A 13,483-nucleotide genomic window follows, 5' to 3' on the forward strand; every position below is an offset into this window, starting at 1 on the left:
GTGAAGCTGTTAATTTAGAGAGTATCAAGATCAAATGGAAGCTACTGCAATTAAGAAGTGACTGTGTTCTCAGCTGAAAATGTTTAATGGTACATTTTAGATTTTTTGTGCATTTTTATGCTGTCTCATGGATGTGTTGCGGAATTTCTGTGATTTTTTTAGATTAAAATACCTAATGTTCAACACAATTTCAGTGCAAATTTTACTCTTTTATAATACCTGGTTTTATATTGATTGGGGAGACTTGCTGTACATGTAATGTTTCTGTACTCTAAAGGGCTTTAGAGAACAAAGGATTCAGCCATTGCAAGATTTTGCTGGGGCTTTTTTGTTTTGTTTTCATCTTTACCACTTTGGCTCAAAATATTATAGTGGCAGGCTAAAAATCTTCCTGCCCATTTCTCTGTGACTGGCTCCTTTATGACATGCTGAGGTTCCTTGTGGTACTGCTCCAAGGTTTGTATTATGAAGTTATATTCAATATATCATACGTAGCGAGACCTTCTTTGATACCATGGTGTGGCACAAATGTTAAATTTGCTACTTTCATATCCATAGCACTTGCAAGTTAATAGTTCAGTTTTTATTGAAAGCCACATTTTTCATGTTTGTTCTCCTTTTTTTTTAACTTTACATTCAAGCATATGATACTGACAGGTGTCACACAGAGTCTGGAGGGCAAAATGCTTCTTATATCCCTAAAATTCCAGACACAGATATGGTGGTAAAGTAAGTGTGCTTAAGTGGGAAAAACTGTAGATACTCTATGAAGTCCCTAAAGAAATTTAGTCATAGCCTAGTAGTGGTAATTTTCTTCCTTGGGTGAGTTGAGCAATTTTCTTATGCTTTCAGTACTTCTGATCCAGTGCTGAGGCTGCTGTTTCTCATTTTTTTATGAGCATGATCTGCTCACTCATGTACAGCTGCTTCAGAGTATTTTGTTTCAGGTTTTTGCCTCACATTTCAGCTGCACACTCAGGTGTCTGTAGCCTGATATTGCCTTATTTCCTTATTCAAGATTGCAGGAAACAAGCAAGCACAAGGCTCACATTAAAGCAGTGCTGAAGTGATAATGCAGCTCTTTGGTCTCACTGAGAAGTAGGGTAGAGGCCATTAGCCAAGTCTTTGGGGATGCTTGTGAGATGCTCATTCCAATTGACCCTTTGTCATATAGAAATGCCCCTGACAGGCCTGGGAGACTGCTTTGCTGAAGTTTTGGTGGACTGTTTGAAGATTAGAAAATACTGGAGGAAGAGAGAAATTGATTCTGAATTTATTTTAACAGTAGCAAACAAAAATTCAGTAAGCATATCTGCTTTCTTGGATAAGCCACACATCCTACCTTGACTTTATCTCTCTTTTGGCTCACAAGCTTTTTCCTGCTACTATTTATTAAGGAATATGAAAGTGATCAGTGTTACAGAAACTGTAAGGTAACGTGCATCTGTTTCAGATTGTTTTATTCTGCAGCCTTTTGACAAAATATGGATTCAAATGTATGCTGGAGCTAGTGCTTCTGTGAGCCAAGCAGGAAAATTAGGGTGTCAATTTTCCCATAATTTGGGAAACATCTTGTGGGTAGAGTGTTATTCAATGGTCACAATTCACCTTTCCATTCCTCACAGCTAGCATTGGTCATGCTGTTTTGTGTGGCCAAGAGATGTGTTTGAATAGTGGGATTCACATGCAAGCCAGCCTAGCTATGGCACATTGATAGGGATATTTTAATTTTTTCATTGCTTTGGGGGGTTTTTTGGGTGTTTTTTGATGAACCACTGTGCTTAGTTATAAGCAAAAGGAGTGTCGTGCAAAGGGAAGGGCTATGAACACATGAAGGTTCACGCTTTTAACAAGTGGGAAAAGATGAAACTCCTGTTTTTCCTTCCTCAGCTGTCGCGGCTCTCTCAGCAGTCTGACTGCCTTCCCATGTGACATTTTTGCACTGCATTTCTAGGTCAATGGTGACACAACTAGCATGCTTGTGCCCAAATTGATCATCTCAGTCTGCTATACTCCACATGGCTTTCACATCTATCTTTGCCATAGGCTGTGTTTGCATTTCCTCAAGTCTTAAGAAACAGGGACAGCTCAGCAGGCACATGTTAACTTCTCATACGTGTTCTCACTCATATGAGTGAGCTTTGCAAATAGATCAGTGATGTGGGAAAATTTGGCATAAAATCAGTGTCAGAAACAGAGGTGACATGTTGCTAAGATTATGAAAATTTGGCCAGATTAATTCTTCTAGAGAAGAACTGCTGATGCTGGACATTAGTGTGCACCTTCTGCTGTATGGTCTCTTTCTCCTTCATGCGGGTGAATAAAACCCCAGCATGGTCGGATTCACAAGCAGAGAATCATGCCTTTAAGGACATGACTTTTTTTGTTAATTGATGGAGTTATAACCAAAAGTGGTTATAACCACTTTATTAGATTTAAAAGAGGATCAGAAATAAGTGAACAGCATCTACTGTAAGAGATAGGGCTGGTGAACAGCCTGTCCCTCCCATTCCTCCCTTTGGCAGAAGTCTCTTGAACATGAGCACTGCTCCTCAGAGCGTGGCCACTTTCATTCCTGGGTGTTGTGCTCATGCTGCTACCCCAAGAGTGTGTCACTGCTCTGTGGGGACACTGCCAGGTCTCTGGTCCCAGCCTGCTGCCACCCTGCATTTGGCAGGAGGTGAAGCGTGAGGCCAGTCACCTGTGCTTATGTGGCTTGTGGATGCATGGAAAGGTGTCACTGAGCAACTCCTTGCTGGCAGCTGTGGCAGGCCTGCGACTGTAATTCAGGGTGCTTAAAGCCTGGGATTTTCCCAGCCAGGCTAAAAGTGGGTGTTGAGGACAATGATCCAGAGAGGTGGGTAAGAGGACAGAGGTGAAGGGCAGAGCTGGGAAAAACAGGAAAAGTGGCACTCAGAGCTGGAGTTAGCCTGGCAACACCAGAGTGCTTTTGCAGATCTCAGCTGTGTAGTTTTCTGTTTTTTCCTAAAACAGATAATTTTAAATAAAATGAGGTGAACAAGTAATTTTTCAATTTAATTTTCTTGCACTTAGTTTCTCCCTAGGACTGCAAAGCTCCATAGATGATGGTACTTTAGAAATTCTGCAGGTTTGCAAGTAGGAAAATATTTCTGATAAAGCTCTCTTTTGGCTAATGAAATAGCAGCTTACATGTGAGTTAGTATTGATGGCAGATTCAGTAATGACATGTGATGCAATTACTTTACTAGAGAGAGAAGCACTTAGACACATATTTAAGATATTTCTGAACCTAGGCATCAGCTGGAGGTGATTGAAAATACACTATTTCTGCAGATTTCTTCACATAATTACTGTGGAAAATATTGTGGCATTGTAGTAAAAAGCAGAGAGTTTTGAATGCTAATAGCTGTAGGGAGAAGAGAATTCCCAGAGAAATGCTCTTCTATAATCCCATGCTAATCTCCCCAACAGAAAGCAGAGGAAGAGGAGCTTGTCCTCACACCTGATGGCACCAGGGAATTCCTCACTTTTGAAGTTCCACTGAATGACTCTGGGTCAGCTGGGCTTGGCGTGAGTGTCAAAGGTAACCGGTCCAAAGAAAACCACGCTGACTTAGGAATCTTCGTCAAGTCCATCATTAATGGTGGAGCAGCATCCAAGGTGAGAGGGAATATCTGTGTACTTTGGTCTTCCTCAGTTTTCCATAATAAGTTATTTTGAAAATATCCATAGATCAAAGAGGAATGAGCTCTCTAATGTTCACCAATTATACCATCAGAGGTAACATTTCGATTTCTACTCGCATGTTTGCACGTCCCAGGATTTGAACAGCCCTAACAGATTCGGGAAGGAATGAGCCATCTCTGGTGCAGTTCCATTAGTATGCTGTTTGAGCAAACAGATTATGATAATAGCTTTCAGTGCAAATCTGTAATTGGAATAGACATTTCCTATAGTGGCTGCAATGGAAGCTATTATTGCAGTGTTCATTTCCCCATAAACCCTTAGGACTAAGTATAGTTGGTTGAATATTTTTCTTTTGATTTGGGTTTTTTTTGTTCTCTCCAGTAGACAAAGCTTCCTTTGTGTGTGTTTTATGTTACTATCTATAATTTTTACATTTCCAGGATGGCAGGCTTCGAGTGAATGATCAACTAATAGCAGTTAATGGAGAATCATTATTGGGCAAAACAAATCAAGATGCTATGGAAACCTTAAGGAGGTCCATGTCCACTGAAGGGAACAAACGAGGAATGATTCAGCTTATTGTGGCGAGGCGAATAAGTAAATGCAATGAGGTAATAAGCTTTTGATATTGGGATTGGCAATTTTCACTTCTGAGGTATTTGTGTTTACAGGAGATGTCATGTTTCCTCTGGGAGTTGAAAAATAATATCTGAGAAGCTAAAGAAAGAGAGAACTACAGAGTTATCTGAATTTCAGTGTTAGACATGCTAACGTTATTACTGATCAATAAAGTTTTTCTTTCGAGAATTTTTGTCAATGAAAAACAGGAAACACTGAATAAAACTATATTGATTTTGTAATTGGATCTCACTGTTTATGTGATTTTTGTTCAGCGGAGGTTTTTATGGAGGTCTGTTAGATCTTTCATTTATAGACTTTGTGTTAACTGACTTGTTTCTTTGTCACTTCCAGTTTTTTTAAATAAGAGTAGAGCTCTTATATTTCATTATTATATTTTATCTAAGCAAAAGTTTCATGTGTAGATTCTACAAAACTTTGTCTTGGCCTTAATTATGGAGGAGGTTGAGCTACTGAATTCAGGGTGAAGTGGTGATTCTTCTGATGATTTGTGACTTCTGTCTTCCCTAGTGCAATATTAATGAGTTGATGTTTTGAAATATATTCATGATTTCAAATAGTTTATCTTCAATGTAATGTAAATAATGCTATATACTAGGAATATATGGACATATAATGAGAAGGACTGATGTTGGGGGAGAACTGAATTAGACTCAGGACAAATTGAAGAAAGGACTGAGTTAAATAGGATACAGCTGAATGGCATGTCAGAAAAGCATCTCTTCTTTAGAAATCTAAAAGTCAATTCTTTCAGTCTTGCTAAAATAGTATGGTCTTATCAGGAATGTTATTTCTTGATCATCATGCTTCAAAAACGATGTGCACAAATTGGTTTAGTATCACTGCTCCTGCCTAGGGGAAAAAAAGAATGGTTTACTTTTTAATGCATAAATCTAACCTTCAGAAAAGTTCATAGTGTATTACAAAGTCATGTCTGAAAAAGACACTGGGCTTTTTGAAAGTGTTAAGCTCCTCTTGATTAACTGCTTATACAAAGTTTCTATACACATGCATGTTTATATATGCACACTGCTAGAAAGTCAACTTGGATTGCTGCAAGCATGTCTTGCTTAGTGTTGAAGGAATTCTGACCTTTTTGTATGTGGTGATGTCCTTATCTAGGCCTAATTCAGAGTGTCCTTTGGAGACTGTTCCTTATTTTTACCCAATTTCCAGTTTGTAGAGGCTACTACATGTTATTACGTAAAAAAGGTGAAATATTTTAGACTATTTCTGTGTTTAATTTTTTTTTTTTTAAGAATATAGAAGATGATCCCTTTTCTCCTAGTCAAAGTCTTCTCGACTGAATTAATCCAGACAGTGTTTGTAAACACAAGGGAGGTAATCCAGCAGTGATGAAACAAAGACATTTCTCCTTAAATCCAGAGTAATTTTTACTCATTCAAGAGTAGCTTGCTCCCCTATATCTGCTTGACATTTAGTATGATTTATTTTGCAGAAATCAGGTGCCAAAAGCAGCACAGCTGACTGCAATATATGTGCTTCAAGATAAAAGCACTGATTGTGGAAACAGATTTAGATACACTGAAATGTACCTGCACAAGGGCAGGATAGGCCCTTCTCTCTGGGCCTCCTTTACAGTTTTTTGTGCGTTTTCCCAACTCTTTAAGAGGCTGGCAAGATCAGCTATAATGATTAGGAAAGCATTGATATGTCACTATTGCTGTAGTAATCATCTCTACAAAGTAATTTTTGTAAGTAATTTTTCCTAGGAATTTTTGCTTTTTTCACCGTTATCCAAAGGAAACACGATGTCAATACTGTTTGCATATTTTAATATGATGAAAGGATGACTTGCATGGATATAAAGCTGTTTACCTGCTGAGCTTGCAGTATGCAAGAAGTCACTTTTCTGTAAGTCTTACAACACCCAGACTTCAATGAAATGAAAAGCAAAGAGTTTTTTTCTTGGTATTTTGCAATTAAACCCTATATCCTCTTTCAAGAATGTGACCAATTTAAGCTTTAGATATTATTTAGCTGATGTAACTCTGATAAGCTGTGATAATGTTATTTCTGAATGTTGCAGGAATACCATATATGACTATGGAGTTCAGTCAGCTCAGTCCCTCAGTAGTGGCTGTGGGGCCTGAGAACAGGCTGGAGACAGCATCTCCTCAGTGGCTGGGCTTGTCTTGGCTATATTATGCTTAATTTAGCAACACATATTGCTTAGACATGCTGGTATACCAATTTTCCCCTTGGAACATTCCAGTAACAACCACCAGGAAAGATTTTTAGTATTAGAACACAAAAAGAAATGACATTTGACTGGCAGCAAATTCAGGAGCTTGCAGATTAGAAGCAAAAGCATAGAAAGGACACACCCTTATCTTAATAACTCCCACCTTTTATCACCGTAGAAGCACAGAATCATTTTAGATTAAAGACTACGGACTCCAACCATTAACCCAGCACTGCCAAGTCCACCCCTAAACCATATTGCCAAGTGCCACATCTACACATGTTTAAAAGACCTGCAGGATGCAGCCACTTCCCTGGGCATCCTGATCCAAAGCTTGACTCTACTTTTCATGAAATATTTTACTTAACATCCAGTCTAAATCTTCCCTGGCACAACTGGTGACTGTTTCCTCTTGTCCTATCATTTTTTACCCGGGAGAAAGCACCAACACCCACCTGTCTAAATGCTCCTTTTAGGGAGTTGTAGAGAGGAAAAAAAGTCTCTCCTTAGCCTGCTCTTTACTCCAGGCTAAATGCCCCCAGCTCCTCAGAAAGGGGGGTTTACTGGTTTAATTAAATATAAAAAGAAATGTTCAGCTTTTGAGAAAGTATTTCCCACTGTTTTCTATGCTCTTCTCCCTCTTTTTATTTTTCAAAGGAGTCACCATAAGAAACCAGCAGATAAAAATATCCTGTTAAATTGATTTCTTTCCTTTGTTGATTCAGCGTCATATGTATCCACTTTGCAGACAAAAACATAGCTTTGTTTCTTGTTAGTCTGAACTACAGTTAAGTGGAGCTGGTTTGGTGTTATTCCATTTTGTGTATCACCAAGAACAGTGTTCACTCTGCTCTGGTCCAGTATCCTGTGAGGTCAGGTCTTGGCTGATTCCCTGTCACACCATGGAGCACCCACAGGTGCCTCAAAAGGGAAAAATCCATGTGAGGGGTGGTAATGCCAATGCAGAAATAATTGTGCTAAACATCTGGATGATAAAAGCAGCTGCTCTCTGGATGATTAAAATATCCCACAACAAAATAACAGCAAAAAAAACCCAAAAAAAACCCCAAGCCTTTTTTTCCCCCTGCCTTCATGTCCAGCAATTGTTTTGCATTTGTGAAGTCAGTCTGACTTCCTTTGAGATATACTACACAGTCTGCTTCTTTCTTTGGTAAAACTGAGTTTGAATTGGATTTTTAAGGCAGTTAGTGGTATGAAACTGTTCTTTTGGTTTTAATGTCAATTTTCATAATCACCCCTCAGAATTGCTGAGGAGGGAGAATTAATTTTGCAGCACAATTCTGCAGATTGTTGTTTCTGCATGTTTCAATTTATACCACAATTTTTGTGTACTTTTTGTATTTTGTTTGCTGTCTAGAAGTGAGTGACAGAACCTCCTCTGTTGTCCTGGGTTGAGAGAGGCAGAAGAGTTGCTTCTGATCTGCTGCAGGGGCACTGTCTTTGTCAGAGAGTTTTCTTTGGCTTCTTGAACATGAAACTGTTTCAAAACTTTGTAAAGTGACTTTGGATACTCCTTTCCCATGCCATCATTATTCTCAAACAGCTTCACAAGTTCTCATGTTGTAAACTAAGCCTTCAGAGCAATTGTAGCAACAATGTAAATGTACATAAATACCATAAAAGTATTATCTTGACTTCAGAGACGCAGGGAGGAGATAATTTATATCATCAACCCTTCTATAACTGTAGTCAAAGGAGACCACAAACTTCCCAGAAGGTTAAAAGAGATTTTGTGCTGCTGTGGTTTTGCTCAAGATTTGCCTCTAGGAAGAATTTTCATTGACTCACCAGAAGATAGTGTGTAATCCATCCAGGTTTTTGAGTGAATTGTCTTTTAGTAAATATTGATATAAGCATGGAGTGTTAGTTATGAATGAGTCTAAGCCAAATCTATGCATCTGAGTTTTTCTTCTGTTTGCATTATGTCTATACAGAGTACAGCAATGCAGAATTCTGCAAGCTGCTCTACTACAAACCTTGCAAAACTGTGTTTAATAACTCTGCCACTCCAGATAAAAACAAACATGAATACTTGATGGACACTGTTATATTAGTGTAACAAAAACATTTAATTTGGGATTTGGCTATATCTGAGGTTCCTTTGCACCCCATTTAAAAAAGGTTAAACATTCTGTTCTATTCTGTGTTTTCAGCTTCCAGCCTTGCTTGTTAACGTATCAAGTTTCCTACATAAGCATGGAGAGACTCTTTAAGACACATTTCCAAAGCTGTGAAAACAGTGGGGAAAATTGAGAGAATAACAATAATATTGACTTGATATTCATATATGGCCAGTTTTTAACACCTCATTTTTCAGAAGAGGCAGCCATCAGCTTTTTAGATCTTTAACTCAGGTTTGAAATTTTCTAAATTGCTCAGATTGAAGGAGAAGCAGTGGAGTTCCTTGTGCTGTGTTCTGTTAATTAGTGATGCTGTTGTGATTAGCCTTTATGGGCAAACAGCTGGCGGCTGCATCGCCAGAACGTGCTCAGCACTCAGGCACAACTGCCAGGCACATCCTGCAGCTGGTGTGTGCTCCGTGTGCTGATTCAAGAAAATAAAGGTAATTGTCACTTTTGGAATCCTGTGCTTTGCAGTCCTGCAGCCTGGACAGCTTAGAGGCACAGATTGCTTGTCTGCACTCTGTTCATGTCACAGGCAGGCAGCACTTGTCTGCCATTAAGTGAGAGAGCATCACCATTTTCCTCAAAATGAGAAATTTCAAGGGTTTTTCTTGTTTAGACCTCCCCCCCACTTTTTTTTTTTCTTTGACAGAATGAATATTTTGCCCAACCTGCCTGAAATGCAGGTTTGCAAATGATTTGCAGATCCCCAGATTTCTTCGTGCATGTCTGTTCATTTTTTTTCTCCCTTTGAAAATAAGCAAACTGTGAAGCAGAGTCCTGATTCCAGACTATAAGGACCTCATCATTCATGAAATAAATTGACTGATAGATCATTGAGAGTTTGCAAATGAGTAGTTTCATTACAAAAGAAACAAGCAAGCATTTTTTGTTTTCCAATGTGTGTGCAAGTATAAAATATTCAGCATCATTTTCCCCTGCGTGCATTGCCGAGTTAGCTACTTTGAAATGTAGGTGACAGGTTTGTTTTTTCTTTCTCACTAGATTAGTCTTGTGATGACCTTTTGGAATTTAACTGTCAAAAAGTCTTTAGCATCTCCTCCAAACACAGTGATTTCCCTGTTCATTCCCGTCTCCAACTCATTGATAAAGCTGTTTATCAACTTAAGCTATTCCCAGCTCTGATTCCTAGGGGAATCTACAACTCTTCTCCATCCTGAAGATCAATCTTTGTGTCCAATTCTTTGGCCAGTTTTCAAGCCAGAAAATGAAAATTTAGTCCAGTCCTATGAAAACTTAGTTTCTTTAATGCCTTTGATATTGATGCCTTGATATAGTCGAGTAGTATTTTAAATGTATCTGTGTTGGAAAATGAAGCTGTAGTATTTTGGACATCTTAACCAAAGTGCACAGATAAGAAGGAAAAGGAAATCCTGGAGAATAATTCTGTGTGACAGAAAGCTTCAGCATTCTGGATGCCAGCGTCATATATAGCAAATTTGTGTACTGACTTTAACATCCATAACGCTTGCTTTCCTATATTTGGACAATTTATTTTCTGAAGGAAAAATGGAGTCTGATTCTTGCTTCATTTAAAAAAAAAGAGATTGTTTATGCTTTGAATATTTTGGCACTCTTCTTGTGCATAAGTCTTTTTCATATTTATGTACATAAATTCAAATAGGATGGATGGTGGTGTTTAAGTAAAAGGGACTGCATTATTTGTCCTTTTATCATCTAGATAAGCAGCAGCTGGGCTAGCTGGTACAGACAGTACTTTAGCAAACAGCTGTTTTTTATCTGAATGGCAAAGGGTCAGGGTAGAGCCTTTTTTTATTTAAAAAAAATTTATCTGGCTTTTTTAATTTAAGAGAATGGATAGAAAAGGAGCTACAGGCAATCTGTAGCATGGGAGGTTTTATTGCATTTTTACAAATAAGATCATTTAGTACAGGTCAGTGCTAGGATCCAGAGAGGGAGCTCTCTCTTTTTAGTCTAGAGAGAAGAAAAATCAGGGGATCTTTACCAGTCAGTGTCTATAAATACCTGATGAAGGTAATAAGAAGTAATAAAGAATACTGATCCAGACTCTTCTCAGGGCTACCCAGTGCCAGGACAAGAAGCAACAAGCACAAACTGAAATACAAGAAATTGCTTTATGCATAAGAAAAAAGAAAATCCTTCTTAGAGGTCAACACTGGTGCAACTTGCCCTGAGAGGTTGAGGAGTCTCTGATCTTGGAGATATTCAAAAGCCAGCTGGGCAGGGCACTATGCAACCTGCTCTTGCAGACTCTGCTTTGGGCAGGAGGTTGGATTCAATAATCTCCAGTGGTTTAATCCGCCCTCAGTTGTTCTGTGACTCTGAACTGGCACACCAAGGGGTGCTCCAGCAGCTGTTGACAGGGGCCAGTTGCCACTTGGATTCTTTCCTTGCCAGGCCTTTAACGAAGCCAGCAATTTGTACAGCTTTGTTTATGTTGCCCACTCTTTGTCAGTCCATCAAATCAAATTATACCAGATAGCACTGAGAGTGGCTAATAGAAGAAACTAGAATGTGTAATTCCAGCTCTTTATTGGAAACACATCACGAAGAACAAGTCTGTTTGAACTGCAGTCTTGCTTTGGACTGTTGGACTGTTTGTCCTGCCCACAACAACAGTTTGCAAATTCTATGTTTCTTTTCTTGCACAGACTTTCTGTTAACAATGTAAGGAAAAGGCATTTTCGGTTTTTTTGTAACAGCCAGTTGTCTAATTTTTGGTGTTTTATAAAAGGCATTGTATCTTCTGTAAAATGTTTGTGTAGCTGGCTGTCAATGCCTTTGTTTAAACTCATCTTTTGAGATGCTAATTAAAAATTGATAAAGTTTTACTCATGGAAATTATAAAATATGTGATTCACTGTACAAAACAAGGCCATATAAATGCAACACTCCTTCTATTTCTTTTATTTACCCCGTGCTTTACTGTATTACCAGGAATGAATTTCTATATATTTCTTTGCTTCTGAACCATCTTCTTGTCAGTGTCTTTCAGAAAATCTCTTGAGATCTTTCTACAAATGAATCTGAAAGTTGATGGCTTGTCACACAAAGGACTGTGTGATATTGCTCACTAAAAGCTGGACACTTGTTACATAAAATCATCAATATAGCACTGGGAGAATAAATCCCAAAGCACTTTGATATTTTCACACCTTATTTAAAGGCAGTGAAATAAAGGGTAGTTCATAATTTAGTACCTTTATCATGCAAGTTTAAGCTCTCAAGCAGTCTAATGTTGCTATGCTCTTTTTTCATGAAGTGTTTCAGAAGTTAACATTTCTTTTCAAATGTGCCTTAGATTCCTTTATAAGAGAGTCTACAAATATTGTTTAATTTTCTTTTTAGTAAAGCTGTCAGTTGTAATCTGCAATTTAAAAAAACTAATAAGACAAATCCTCATTTCACAATTTAAACCTTATTGAGTCTAATTCACTTGCACTGCAAGTTTATTATTCTCCTGCAGCTTGACGTGCCTCCAATTGTAATTGTGTTGACCCTCCGATGCAGTAAATCTCCCTGGTGCTTATCAAACTGGGAGAGATAAGTCTACAGTTTGGAACTTCATTAAATATCTCATTTATATTAAACAGATGATGGCTTTGAACAGAAATAATAATTTTTACAGAGCCCGAGACCTCCCGATCGCGGTCTCCTTGACCGCAGCGCAGCGTTTCCCAGCCCTCCGCGCCCGCAGGTCAGGAGTCATCCACCCATTGGGCTCACTTCAAAGCCTCTGCTGGGGACAAAGCCCAGGGCTTTGTAGCCCTTGAAACAGATTTTTAGAACTTTTACATAGCATACATTTCTCAGTCGTCTGGGGAGTGTGGGTGGAGTGATTAATAATGGGCAGCTGTTTCAAAAAGAAAAAACAACCAACATGTTGCTTGTTATTGTAATTCCTGAAACTATGAACTACCACTCTCGTGCTTGTTTGGAGATCAGTCATAAGCATTTCCAGTGGCTTTAAATAGTTTGCAGCACGCTCAGTATCATTGAGTATCTGGTCCCCACTGTATTTCAATATGTATGAAATAAATGCTGTGGGATTTGTGTAAGGACACTGCTTTTAAGATTTAACTATTTGCTTCAATATGAAGAGGCATGTTGGTGAGAAGAGCTAATGCTTTGATATCTGAATTCATACTACTTTTCTACAAAATACATATTTTTTATAAATAGTTATTTACTTTTTGATAGAGCTGAATTCAGCTCACAATGTTCAGGTGAATTGGTTTAATGGTCTTGGCAAAGTGTCTTGGTGGCATTACTGAGAGGACAGCAGGGTGCTGGAGGCCAGGTGAACCAAGAGCTTTAAGGGCAGCAGGAAGGCTGGATGGCATGAGGATTGGGCCATGGTTGGGGAGTCTCTGATCTCTGCAGGGAGCAACTGGGCCCTGCTACACAGGGCATGCACAGTGACTTGTGAATGCATTAGGTACTCATTGTTCTCATTCCTGGGGGCTGTGCTGACAGCAGAGCTGTGGCCGATGGGGTTGCTAAATCCAGGTAGATGATACCAAATTATTTTCTTTGCCTCTCTTGGGTGCTGTGTTCCCCTGAAATCTGATTCTCTGGGACTCACCAAGGAGAACTTGACTTTTTCCTGTCCTCTGGAAAAATCTGAGAGGCCACTGTAAGAAAGCAAGAGATGATCAGTTTCTGCAAGCAAAGGCTGGGCTGGGAAGATACTCAGGCAGTCTTCTGAGGGAGAGCAGCTGGGGTGGGCAGGAGGCTGTATATGCAGCCTTTCTCTTTCCTGTGCCCGTGGCCAAGCAGCCTGTGACCGTCCTTCCACCACATACTGCATCTCTCTTGTGAT

General features: G+C 39.0%; 1 protein-coding gene across 11 annotated transcripts in view; it reads left to right on the forward strand.

Annotated features, from left to right (window-relative positions):
- Nucleotides 1-13,483, forward strand: part of PARD3 (par-3 family cell polarity regulator) — a 442,650-nt gene that overhangs the window by 263,008 nt on the left and 166,159 nt on the right. For all 11 annotated transcript variants that reach the window (XM_058024007.1, XM_058024041.1, XM_058024016.1 and 8 more), the window contains 2 exons: nucleotides 3,454-3,642; nucleotides 4,110-4,280. In XM_058024007.1, coding sequence (XP_057879990.1) covers nucleotides 3,454-3,642; nucleotides 4,110-4,280 — 360 coding nt within the window. The remainder of the gene's footprint in view (nucleotides 1-3,453; nucleotides 3,643-4,109; nucleotides 4,281-13,483) is intronic.

Source organism: Melospiza georgiana, chromosome 1 (genome assembly GCF_028018845.1).
Source record: "Melospiza georgiana isolate bMelGeo1 chromosome 1, bMelGeo1.pri, whole genome shotgun sequence".
NCBI lineage: Eukaryota > Metazoa > Chordata > Aves > Passeriformes > Passerellidae > Melospiza > Melospiza georgiana.